This window comes from Phoenix dactylifera, unplaced genomic scaffold (genome assembly GCF_009389715.1).
Source record: "Phoenix dactylifera cultivar Barhee BC4 unplaced genomic scaffold, palm_55x_up_171113_PBpolish2nd_filt_p 001126F, whole genome shotgun sequence".
In the NCBI taxonomy this organism is placed as follows: domain Eukaryota; kingdom Viridiplantae; phylum Streptophyta; class Magnoliopsida; order Arecales; family Arecaceae; genus Phoenix; species Phoenix dactylifera.
The window spans coordinates 60,754-74,279 of NW_024068469.1; the positions used below are offsets into that span (position 1 = coordinate 60,754).

General features: G+C 39.5%; 1 protein-coding gene and 1 pseudogene across 1 annotated transcript; both read left to right on the plus strand.

Annotated features, from left to right (window-relative positions):
- The first annotated feature begins 402 nt into the window (after window positions 1-402).
- On the plus strand, window positions 403-2,247 carry LOC120108020 (pentatricopeptide repeat-containing protein At5g13770, chloroplastic-like). The gene has a single exon (XM_039121538.1). The coding sequence runs from the start codon at window positions 403-405 to the stop codon at window positions 2,245-2,247; it is 1,845 nt and encodes a 614-aa protein (XP_038977466.1).
- A 10,801-nt stretch (window positions 2,248-13,048) lies between these two features.
- Window positions 13,049-13,146, plus strand: LOC120108021 (annotated as a pseudogene).
- The last annotated feature ends 380 nt before the right edge of the window (window positions 13,147-13,526 follow it).

Below are 13,526 nucleotides of genomic sequence, written 5' to 3' on the forward strand. Positions count from 1 at the left end.
CTTAATTTTAAAATTTTATTTTATTTTTAATTAATATAAATATGATTTTTCTTAATACCGTTAGAACAACCGTTATATTACGGGCATTTGTACAATAACAGAGTTTTATAAGGACATATATGTAAATATCAATTTTAAAAAATATTTATGTAAAATTTGATATTTAAAAGGACATCAATGCAAAAAAAAAATGCTATATTTTTCTATCCAGCGAGCGGTAGTCCACGGCACTGCACATTTGCACGAGCCCAAACGGTCGTAAATCTCAGATAATTACAGCGGGCATCATTTCTTCCACGCGTCCTCTTATAACTCGCTGGTTTGGTATGAAGAGGATAAGGGGTGTGCGTATATAAAAACGACATGTTCTCCATCTTTTCCCCGGTGCTTCGGGTAAGTTCGATGGCCATATGGAGCTCCGACTTCTCCCTGGCTTCCATCCCTTCTCGCAAATCCCTCCCCAGAACTTCTCTTTCCATCTCAACTTCTCATAGTTCATCCATCACCTTCTCCTCCAAAAGACATAGAATCCTCAATGTCAACTTCTCCAATTCTCCTTCCCATCTTCTTGAAGAGGCGGCGAATGGTGTCCCAGTTATCCAAGTCCCCTCCAATTCTCCAGCCCGACAACCGTCTCCCATCTCAGACCTTGACCTCACTAACGAATTCATCTGCGGTTTGTGCAGGGTTCCTCAAACAGAAGCTCTCGCCTTCGAATACTATCAAAAAGCCAGAAAACAACCAAAGTTTCATCCAGACCGCAGGACTTTCAATCTTTTGATCCGGATTCTGCTCAAACATAAGCAATGGGGCTCCATCTCAGCTCTAGTAGAAGATTTTGGTGTCTTCAATTTGTTTCCAGATCGATCCATGTGTACTAGATTGGTCAGTGGTTGCGTTAAAGCGAGAAGGTTCAAGCTTGCCGAGTCTTTGCTTCGAATTCTCGCAACCAGGAAGGGGACGACTGCCATCTCAACTTTTTGCTCCGCAATGCATGGTTACAACAAGCTTCATATGCACAATTGTACGGTTTCAGTGTACGATCAGGTGAGGATGGCTGGTCTTCCTCTAAACTCTGGCTGCTATCGCTGGATCATGGATGCATACCGGAAGATGGGGGACACTGAGAATGTGCTTGCCCTGTTTCTCGAGTTTGAATCGAAAAGTTGGAACTCGTTGGCTATTTCTGTTGAGATTTATTCGATCTTGTTGGATTCGTTGGGTAGAGCAGGAAGAGCTTTTGAAGCTTTTAAATACTTCAAAGAGATGGAAAAGAAGGAAATACAGCCCAATCCTTCCATCTATTCTTCACTTATTTGTTCCTTTGCAGGGACTAGAGAGGTGGAGATGGCAGAAGACCTCCTTCAAAAAGCCCGAGAGAAGGGAATGGTGAGAGACTCATCTGTCTTTATGAAGCTTGTGATGATGTATGTGGAAGTGGAGCTGGTAGAGAAGACAATTAGGATTGTGGAGGCGATGATGGAGATGGGACTCAAGGTACCAGATTGCATTTTATGTGCAGTTGTTAATGGCTTTGCTAAGAAAAGAGGACTTAAGGCTTCGGTCTGGGCATACGACCAATGCATCTTTAATGGATGTGAGCCAGGGCAAGTGACCTATGCTTCCATCATTAATGTCTATGGCCGTTTGGGGCTCTTCCAGAAGGCAGAGATGGTGTTTCTGGAGATGATGGAGAAGGGGTTCGACAAATGTGTGGTTGCCTACTCGAATATGATATCGATGTATGGGAAGGTTGGGAGGGTGAGGGATGCTATTAGGCTTTTGGCCAAGATGAAAGAGAAGGGATGTGAGCCTAATGTTTATGTTTATAATTCTCTCATAGACATGCATGGAAGACGCTTGAACCTAAGGCAGGTGGAAAAAGTTTGGAAGGAAATGAAACGAAGGAGAGTAGCACCAGATAAGATTAGCTATACAAGCATTATTAGTGCATATAACAAGGCTAGAAAATTGGATGAGTGCATTAGGTTTTATGAAGAGTTTAAGATGAATCGAGGAAAGGTTGATAGGGCTTTGGCTGGGATAATGGTTGGTGTTTTTTCGAAGGGTAGTAGGTTTGATGAGTTAGTCAAGCTACTGCAAGACATGAAATCCGAGGGGACGGGGTTGGACGAGAGACTCTACGAGTCAGCCTTGAATGCTTTAAGAGATGCAGGGTTGCAAGTTCATATGAAGTGGTTTGAGAAGAGTTTTGGTTTGAAAAAGATAGACTTGATGGAGGAGTGAGATGAAGAGGATCGATCTGCATAATTCTTTGCATGTCATGCCTAATCTGCAAAAGGCCGTGGAGGTTTAGGCTGCCATTGGCTTTTGAGGACAACAGCTTCCCCCTCTGGATCATTTCAGACTGTAGAGCTAGAAGTCAGCTAATATGAAATCACAAGTTGAATACAAGAAGTCTATGCTTCCCATATGAACAAAATTAAAACGGTTTGGGGAGGTGGCGATCAAACACAATGATCAGTTTTTTAGTATGACGAGCAATTTGGAATTAGATTGGGTTATTCATCAATTTCTACTAGCGTTCAAGCTGGTGCTATGCGGTATAATTTCTTTGGCATGATCTAGTGCATCGAGTTGTTTAGTTTTGTCATTGGTGAAACTACCTAAGCTACCTTCAATCTCTCATTAGTTGGATCCATCTTACATATTGTAATTGTGTTAATGACATGACAGAGTAAGCCATTCTTTGTAATTTGTTCTTCAGAATGTATATTTATTTGTCTATTCTTTGTACTTTATCCCTCCATTTTGATCATGTATATGTTAGGTTTACATATTAATATAGTTTCAGAATTTAAGGACCTTTTGTTTAGATTATTTATTAGTCTTTAATTTGGGTTGCTTTATGAAACTAAAGAAGTCTTAGTGTAAAGCTATCCGTGTTGTGTTTTAAAGATGCACTGATTAGAAAGCTAAAGATCCAGAACATCAGAAATTCATCAAGCAGTATTACATTCTTTTTATTTTTTCCATGCATTTCATCAATATGTCATGTATCAGCTCCCTCATAACCATCATATCATGTGAAACTTTTAGTCTTAAGCATTTGCAACTAAATGAAATCTCTCACTTGCAGACAAATTCTATCAATAAAGTCTTTTTCATATATTCGTTTGCCACACCAGCTATTTCAATTTTTTTTTCCTTTTCACCCCATAGCAGCTTCTTTATATCGTAATCTTAATCTCGAACTTTTCAATTTCAGTTTTGATTCTGCCTAAAATAAATTGGATTTCTTTTTGGATGAAACTTCAATCCTTGGTTTGAGAACTAGAATAAATTTTCATTAGCAATGATAGCCAGTGTAGAAGAATTGATCTCAATAAGAGATGACTGCTTTTGTTTTCTGGATTCATTTCTTGTGTCAAATGATACATCAATTAATTATGTTCAGGTATGTCCTATGATCTGATGGCTTTAAGATATCTGGAATTTCACAGAGTTAACCTTTTCAAAATGTTAGAGATTTTTGGGGCTTTTGAAAGATATTTTGATGAAGAAGAAAAATATAGCCTACAAGGAGTAGATTGAGACCGCCTTGGTCCCTAGAAAGATCTGTTTTGTGAGTTCTGTACTGGAATCTTATCTATAGTTGAACGAGCTGCATTCAATTGTTGTCTTGGTAGTTGGTGTTTGTTGTGATACTAATCTTCATTATCAGTCTCATATTGGTAGTACAACCACATTATATGTACTTGATAATAGGTTTTTTATCAAACAATTGAATAATACATTGAACCATAACAAAATCTCTTCTGTTTAGCTTTTCTGCTATGAGTTCACATGGCCCTTGGGCATGAGTGTTGTGGCAAGATCAGTACCAAGATCTGTGATGCCATTGTTGTTTCGAAAGATGACATGGGTAAGGGTTCCTTTAATGGTGTCAAAGAGTTCCTACGAGGGAAAAAGATTGAACCAGGCCTATTGGCCCTAGGTTTGCAACTTTGAATGTTGGAGACAATGGAGACATCCGAACATGCTAAACTATATAGTTTGGAACAAGTCCCAAGGAGTTCGGAAAGAGAAGTCACTTTAATATATCACACTTTGCCAAGAACAAGGAATAACATTTTTCTTGGTTTTTGAGGCAAATATGGATGCTGTTAAGCAAGGTATGTCGTACTGGCCCGAACCAAGTGGTACAGATTGTAAGGTACTGATACCCGGTACGAAGCATACCATATCGGTTCGATACCGGTACTCAATACGGATGGCGTACCAACACTCGGTATACCAAAAAAACTGTACCGTACCGACACAGTGTTTGTGTGGCACCGGTATGGGGTCCGGTACCGAGACGACGAACCTTGCTGCTGAGTCTATAGAGGTGGGATCCTCTAGGAGAATGCTAGATGAAGTCAAGTCTTTGCAACATAGAAATAGAGAGCAGACACCTCTCTGCCGACCATTAAAAAGCTATGAAAAATTCTGTGTGATGATAGGCAACCTCAATGATAAGAAGGGAAAAAAAGATAATGGTCTAACAATATACTGCAAAATATAGTAAAAGCCTAGATGTATGTATGCATGTATGTATGTATTAGCTTGTATTAGCTTCTGGTTTTCCTTGAAATTATCTTAATAACTGATGTTGGACTGAGACATTGAAACTCAGATGAAAATAACTTTGGAAGTACTAAACCGAAAACTCAACGAGCCTGAATTGAATCCAAAAATAGGATTGAACTTTTGAATTTTGTCTACAATAGTGTTCCTTATATTAGTAGACCAGTGCTTCAATAGATGGCCTAGGCGGATGCCAAGGTGGTGGCCCTAGGCGGCATCACGTAATTGTCATCTTAGTGTTCTATAACATGCTTGAGCATAAAGGATGAAATTGATTTCTGAATTTGTGCACGATGTCAGTGAGTTGGTACTTCTTACTGGCATCTTTGTTAATGTGTTGTGTTTCAGTTTGGGGATTATGACTATCTTTTTATCTTTCTCATTGTTATTTCTGTCATATTTGCCTCACTTGGTGCCTGATGCAAAAATAAAATTGTTCTCCCAAGTGCAGGAGAATCGCACAAGTAGTAAATTCTCGGAAGTCCGAGGTCGAATCCTCAGGGAACGAAATGTATATGAGATTATTTAATATAATTTTAGATTAATTAATTCAATAAATTTGTGGATTAAAATTATGTTTTGATTTTCAGAAATTAAAATCGGAGAACAATATAGCAATAAACAAAGTTTAATAAAATAAAGATGGTAGGGATCTAGAATCCCCCTTGACGATATTGCACCCAAGAAATAAACTCTATGGTTCTTGATTAAAAATGAATGGTAGGATAGATCTAATCATGGTATATGTTTCATGAACATATGAACTCAATTTCTAAGCATTCGTCGTGCTTTCTACGTCTACGACGAATCAAATACTAAAGCAATCCATATATCAATAATCATAATCCATTTAAGAACTATCTACGAAATAACTATGCATGGATCAAAACATATCAGTAAATATGATTCATTGAAGGCAAAAGTTTAGAGTTTACTTCAAAGAGCAATACATCAAAGGTTCCTCCATCTCCCTCCTAAGAAATCAGCCACCCATTTTAAAAATTAGTCCCCCTTTCATTTTCCCCTTTTCCTTTCTTTCTTTTTTTCTTTTCGGAAACAGGGGAGGCCCTGTTTCCCTTTCTCTTTTGTTTTTCTTTTGACAGAGGGCCCTCCTCTGTTTCTTCTTTTCTTCCGAATGAGGGATACCCCCTCCCAGCCGAGAGAGCCCTCCTTTTAAAATGCGATGAGTCCCTGATCTCCCGGAATACATGGAGATGCCGAGTATCCCGGACGCGAGAAGCTCGGACGTGGATGGATCGCGATCTTCGCGGGTGGATCGTTGGAGATTCGAGAGGAGCTGGGATGCGTGGACTGCTGAGAACTGGGAGAACCTGGGACGCATACGCTGAGATCACGGACGCGGGATGTCTGGGAGAGGTTGGATCGCGGTGGATTTTTGCATGCGGACGGCTGCAGGATGTTGGGAGGTTGGGTAGCGAACGGATGAGCTTGAGATGGAGCTGGGACACGGAGACTGCGAGGAAGATGGAAGGCTGGGAGCTGATGTGGCTGGAACTCCGAAGAAGCTGGAACGGAAGCTGGTTCGGACGCGGAGGATCGCAGATGCTGAGATGCGTGGGAGAACTGGGATGTATGCTCTGACTTGCGGGAGAAGCGGAAGGAAGCTGAGATCTGGGACTCCTGCGGGATCTGGTGAAGGCTGAAAATCGTGGTGGATGCTGGGAGCTGATCACACGCGCTGGGACGCGGCGGAATCGCCACGGACGGCCGGATGTTGGACTCGGGACGCTGAATGCTTCGTGGACGCACGAGAGAAACACTTGATCGCAGGTTCCAAGAGCTGGGAGAAAGGCTGATCGCGGCATGATTTGATCACGGATCCTGAGACGCGGACGGGTCTTGAGAGGGCTGATGTGGCTCACGGATGCGGACGTGGAAATGCTCGAGATGCATTGTGGATGGCTGAATCTGGGCTCTGTTCTGCAGTTAGGAAGATGCATTCTTTTAAGATGAATTTATATAAAATAATGATAAAAATTATAATAAGTGCTAAGGATAAAATATTTAATCATGCAAATGTTAACACCTATTATTTATCATTATTTTGCTAGCATTAGGCTAAGTTAATGGGTATTTAGATCGCACTTTTGTGCTCTCATCACACCCCCCAACTAACTTATTGCTAGTCTCTAGCAATTTCAGAGTAAACAATAACATGAGAGTACAAAAAGTGTTGGTTGATCTTTTGATGTTTTATTAGAACTAATTGCATAAAATTAAGATAAATACTCACTTTCGTAGGAATCACGATTGCACTTAGCACGTGCAACAAGCCGTTAAACCCCTAGGTTACCCTAGTGGACGAGTGTTGTCTCGTGAGGGTTTTCAGGGATGTTACCCACAAACATCATGAATTATATGACATGATATTCTAATAAAAATATGAAATAAATCCTAAGCTAATACACATGTAATTAATTGATATATATTTTCAAGCATGGCAACTGTCAAAGCAAGGAATATAAAAGTGTAGTGTGCATCAAATCATATGACTTTCTCAGAGTACTAATACCTCCACCACAACAGAGCACCGCCTGAGTTTTAGGTGCACTACTCAAGTCCACAAATGTTTTCTACACTTTATTAGAACTTGATCCATCAAATTTTCAGAATATCACTTGTTGTCTAAATTTGTCAAGAATGGTTCGCATATAAAGAAAGAGCTATCAATCTCAACTAAACAACCCGGGTACACAGAGGTCCAATACAATGGAGTCAAACCAGCCATTACCACATGTCACTAGGTTCAGCCTAACCAACTCATTCATGCTTATTTTTATTTCATTTTTTTTTTCTTTCAATACACATGACAACTACAGCTATCCAACCCCATTAGGCTCTAGTAAGGTCCATGTAGCGAGCTTTCAGTCAATGACCCCCGATCCAGTTGGCTCAAGACATTAGGTGAAACACCCCTCGGACTTAATTACTCGAACCAGACTACGCCACGAGGCCAGACTTGTCATCATAAGTATTTTTTTTTTGAATAATAATTATGCAAGAAAAGAAATGGTAGACTGAACCATATAAATATTTTTATTATATATGTGACTGCATCGTGACTATAGGTCAACCAAAGTCGGATCATAAGGCACCTAAGTAATCTAGTCGGGATATTCAACCTCTATCTTTATGTGAAAACCAAATCCTGAACCTTATGGTACGAACAAGGATACTCATACTTCTTTTATGGATAAGGCTAACAAAAATGCAGTTAACAAATATGAACTCCTGAGGCCTTCCTATTGTCATTAAGTACACGTGTGGGGATCTAATAATAGGTCTCTGATCAATCATAGTATGCATGTGTTCCTTGCCTTAATAGTTGCACAAACTCAATATGAAAATACATGTGCATTTGCTCAGAAAAGAAAGCAATAGAATAAATCAAATGCAAAAACAAGTTTTTTTTATTTTATTTTATTGTTTTTTTATTATTTTTATTTTTATTTTTTTTTGGATCAAAATTTCCCTCCCCCCAACTTAAACATTGCATTGTCCTCAATGTAAAAAAAATGCAAGAAAACTATATATGAGAGACAATAGAGAAAATAATAGAGAGAAGAAGAATACCTTGAGCTGTTGATTTTCAAAAAAAAGAAGACCTACAAAATAAGAAGAAAACTAGAAATAAAAGAAAAAATTTAATTCTAACTAATATACACGTACCTTGGCCGTCATGCTCAGTCATAAGAAGGCTCCTCCAAGGGAAAGGAGTCCTCTTCATCTGTAAAATTCTCAAGAAAAGGTTTTAATCTTTGTCCATTTACCTTAAAAATTGTGCCATCCTGTGTTCAACTGCCCCGTGTGGAAAAACAGTTTTTACAATGAAAGGACCTGTCCATCTTGATCGTAACTTTCCAGGAAACAGATGTAAGCGGGAGTCATAACAAAGAACTTTTTGTGCAGGTTCAAAAGATTTTCTTAGAATTGATTTATCATGCCTAATTTTCATTCGTTCTTTACAAAGTCTAGCATTGTCATACGCATCCCGACGAATTTCATTCAATTAACTTAATTGTAATTTTCTAGCGAAACCAGCATCTGACAGTTCAAAGTTTAATTGTCTAATGGCCCAATACGATTTATGCTCTATTTCAACAGGTAGATGACATGCTTTTTCATAAACTAGCCGATACGGGGACATACCAAGAATAGTTTTATAAGCAGTACGGTAAGCCCACAATGCGTCAGAAAGTTTTAAAGACCAGTCTTTGCGTGATGGATTCACCGTTTTCTCTAAAATTCGTTTAATCTCCCGATTAGCTAACTCAACTTGGCCACTAGTTTGCGGGTGATAAGGAGTTGCAATTCTATGAGTGATACCGTACTTTCGTAACAGGATCTCAACAGGTTTGTTACAGAAATGTTTTCCCCCATCACTAATTATAACCTTGGGCATTCCAAACCGTGAAAAAATATTTTCTTTAAGAAATTTCAAAACAGGTTTGTGATCATTAGTTCTACAGGCAACAGCTTCTACCCATTTTGACACATACTCAACACCAACTAAAATATACTCATATCCAAAAGACGGTGGAAATGGGCCCATAAAATCCATGCCCCACATGTCAAAAATTTCAATAGCAGTAATGGGCTGAAGAGGCATCATTTGCCTACGAGTTAGACTTCCAATACGTTGACATGGGTCACATGTCCTACAGAACTCGTGGGCATATTTAAATAGTGTAGGCCAATAAAAACCACATTGTAACACCTTAGCTGCTGTTTTCTTAGATGCAAAGTGTCCTCCGCAAGCACTGGCATGACAAAAAGAGAGTACACTTTGAATCTCATGATCCGGTATGCATCTTCTAAAGATTTGATCATTGCAATACTTGAACAAATAGGGGGCATCATAATAATAACTCCTTACTTCACGCAAGAAATTATTCTTATCATTCGATCCCCAATGCTCCGGCATCCGGTTCGTGACAAGAAAGTTTACAATATCAGCATACCACGGCATAGTAGAAAGTGCAAACAATTGTTCTTCAGGGAACGAGTCCTTGATGGGCAACTGTGGCACCAAATCATGAACAACTAGCCATGATAGATGGTCAGCAACCACATTCTCTACTCCCTTTTTATCTTTGATAGTGATGTGAAATTCCTGGAGTAGAAGTATCCATCGTATTAAGCGTGGTTTGGCATCTTTCTTATCCAATAAATATTTTAGCGCTGCATGATCTGTAAAGATAACAATAGGAGCACCAAGAATATAAGAGCGAAATTTGTCTAATGCAAATACTACCGCAAGCAATTCCTTCTCGGTGGTGGTGTAATTCATTTGAGCATCATTTAAGGTTTTGCTTGCATAGTAGATGACATATGGCTTATTATCCTTGCGTTGTCCTAGGACAGCTCCTATCGCATAGTTACTAGCATCGCACATGATCTCAAAAGGTAATGACCAATCAGGTGGTCGCACGATGGGTGCAGTGCTAAGCATAGCCTTCAATTTTTCGAATGCCTCTTGACATGTTTCGGTCCAATCGAACGGTGTATCAAGGGATAAGAGGTTACATAATGGTCGAGCTATGACACTAAAGTCCTTGATGAACCTCCTATAAAATCCCGCGTGACCCAAAAATGATCTAACATCTCTAACCATCTTGGGTGCAGGTAGCTTGGCGATTAAGTCAATCTTAGCTCTATCAACTTCCATGCTCTTCGATGAAACAATATGTCCTAGGACAATTCCCTTTGGCACCATGAAGTGGCATTTCTCCCAATTCAGTATCAGATTCTTTTCTATACACCGAGCTAAGACAGTTTGTAAATGTAACAAACAATCATCAAAAGAATCGCCAAAAACAGAGAAATCATCCATAAACACTTCTAAAAATTTCTCATTCATGTCTTCAAAAATACTGAGCATGCATCTTTGGAATGTTGCAGGTGCATTACACAACCCGAATGGCATCCGACGGAAAGCGAATGTGCCAAAAGGACAAGTGAAGGTAGTCTTCTCTTGATCTTCTGGTGAAATCTCGATTTGGTAGTATCCAGAATAGCCATCGAGAAAACAATAGAAATTGTGTCCTGCAACTCTTTCTAAAACTTGGTCTAGAAAGGGTAGGGGAAAGTGATCTTTTTTAGTGACCAAATTCAATTTTCGGTAGTCAACACACATGCGCCAACTCGTCGGAACACGAGTTGGAACTAGTTCACCATGCTCATTTTTGACTACCGTCTGACCTGACTTCTTAGGAACGACTTGAGTAGGACTTACCCATTTACTGTCGGAAATTGGGTAAATAATACCCACGTCAAGCAACTTGAGGACTTCTGCTTTAACTACATCTCTCATCGTAGGATTCAACCTGCGTTGCATTTGCCTTGTGGTTTTGGCATTGTTCTCCAAATATATCCTGTGCGTGCAAATTAAAGGGCTAATCCCCTTCAAGTCGGCAATAGACCACCCTAAAGCTCCTTTATGATTCTTTAGAACACCAAGTAATTTTCTTTCTTGGGCATGATCCAGATCAGATGAGATGATTATAGGAAATGTGTCCTCGGGTCCAAGAAAGGCATACTTGAGTTCCTTCGGTAAAGGTTTCAACTCGAGCTTAGGTGTTTGTTCATGGGATGGTACTATCTTTGCTTTTAGAGGTGGCAACTGTTCAAATTCCTCTATTCTCGGTCTCCACCCATTGACCATCATGACATCCGAGTTATCTAAAATAGGTGGGACCATATCATCAGCAGTACCTTCAGAACACCAATCTATCAAACCATTGTCGGTCAATTCAGTAAATATTTCTTTTAACAAATATTCTTCCGCAATGGTTTCAACCCATTCAACTTCTTTACTTTCTTCATGATCACTGGGTTGTTTGCCTATACTAAAGACATTCAGTTCCAAAGTCATATTGCCAAAAGAAAGCTTCATGATACCATTCCTACAATTGATCAATGCATTAGAAGTTGCAAGGAATGGACGTCCTAAGATGACTGGAATCTGAGATGGTGAATTGGAAGCCGGATGTGTGTCCAGTATGATAAAGTCGACAGGAAAATAGAACTTGTCTACTTGGACCAACACATCTTCGATAATTCCTCAAGGGACCTTCACTGACCGGTCAGCTAATTGTAAGGTCACAGTTGTTGGCTTCAACTCACCCAAACCGAGTTGCTCATATACCGTATATGGCAACAAATTCACACTCGCTCCTAAATCTAACAATGCTCGCTCAATCCTAAAATTGCCAATGATGCACGAGATAGTTGGGCAACCTGGATCCTTATATTTAGGGAGAATGTTATGCTGTAAAATTGCACTTACATTTTCAGCCAAAAATGCTTTCTTCTTGACATTTAAACGACGCTTGACAGTGCACAAATCTTTTAAAAATTTTGCATAGGAAGGCACTTGTTTGATTGCATCAAGAAGAGGTACATTGATTTTTACTTGCTTAAAAAGCTCAAGAATTTCAGAGTTTGGTTCAAGCTTTTGCAAGGGCTTTAATCTTTGTGGAAATGGTGCAGGAAAAGGACATTCAATTTTTTCAGTAGATATTGGTCTTTCAGTTTCTTCATTATCCTTTTCTTTTGTCTTGGAAGGGTCAGAATTAGGTATGACTTATGTTTGTTCTGAGACTGGTCGGTCAATAACCTTTCCACTTTGCAAAGTTATTATACTCTTTGCTTGTTCTTTATGCGAAGTTGAAGATGATGCATTGCTACCACCATAGATTTGAGGATTAGGTTGTGGTTGAGCTGGTAGCTTACCTTTCTCTTGAGCACTTAAAGCAGTGGTCAGCATTGTCAGTTGATTTCTTAATTCATCATTGATTTTAGCTTGACCTTGCATGAAAGATTGCAAAGTTTCTTCGAGACCGGATTTTTGAGGGGATGCGTGTGCATAATGAGGCTGCGGAGGTGGAGGAGTTGGGTTATATACTTGTTGAGGTTGGTCATTCCTCCACCTGAAATTTGGATGGTTCTTCCATCCAGGGTTATAAGTACCCGAAAAAGGATTATTAAAAGATTTTTGATATGTATTCATAACATTGGCCTGATCATGCAAGACTTCCTTGAATGCGGGTATTGTGGGGCAATCAGTGGTGAGATGACCAGGCATCTCACAAATCCTACAACACTCGCTGTTATGTTCTAAGGTCTTGACGGGTTCAATCCTTCTAAGTTCAGTTTCCTCTACCTTCCTAGTAAGGGCTGCCATTTTAGCCTGATATCATCCTGAGTACTAAGGTTGTAAAGGCCCCCGTGTGGAATGCTAGTAGGCTTAGGCAAAGGTTTATTCACTCTATCCCCTGTATCCCATAATTGTGCAGTCTCTGCGAGAGAGTCTAGATAGTCCCATGCCTCATCGGGTTGCTTTTCCAAAAATAGACCATTGCACATAGTCTCTATAAATTATTTTAACTGTGGAGACAACCCTTCGTAAAAGAAACTAATGGTTCTCCATGTTTCAAACCCATGATGAGGACAAGAGAGAAGCAAATCTTTAAATCTCTCCCAGCATTCATAAAATGTTTCATGGTCTTTTTGTTGGAAGTTACTAATGTGCCTTTTCAAAAAGTTAGTCCTTTGTGCGGGAAAGAATTTTTTCAAGAATTCTCTTTGCATATCCTGCCATGTTCCTAGCGATCTCGGTCTCCAGGAGTTCAGCCATGTTTTGGCTTTATCTTTTAAGGAAAAAGGGAACAAGGTCAATTTAAGGACATCTTCCGATACATTTGGCACCCTAAATGTGATGCTAATTTCTTCAAAATCTTTAAGGTGAAGATAAGGGTTCTCAGATTCCATTCCATGATACTTGGGCAGCAATTGAATTACTCCTGGTTTGATTTCAAAGTGTCCTACATTTTCAGGAATAATCATGCAATGAAGGTTGACTAGTGATGAGAGCACAAAAGTGCGACCTATATGTCACCTAAATTAGTATTATT

Bases quoted from the DNA above. Each gene is read 5' to 3' on its own strand.
- LOC120108020 (XM_039121538.1), top strand. From the start codon at position 403: ATGGCCATATGGAGCTCCGACTTCTCCCTGGCTTCCATCCCTTCTCGC.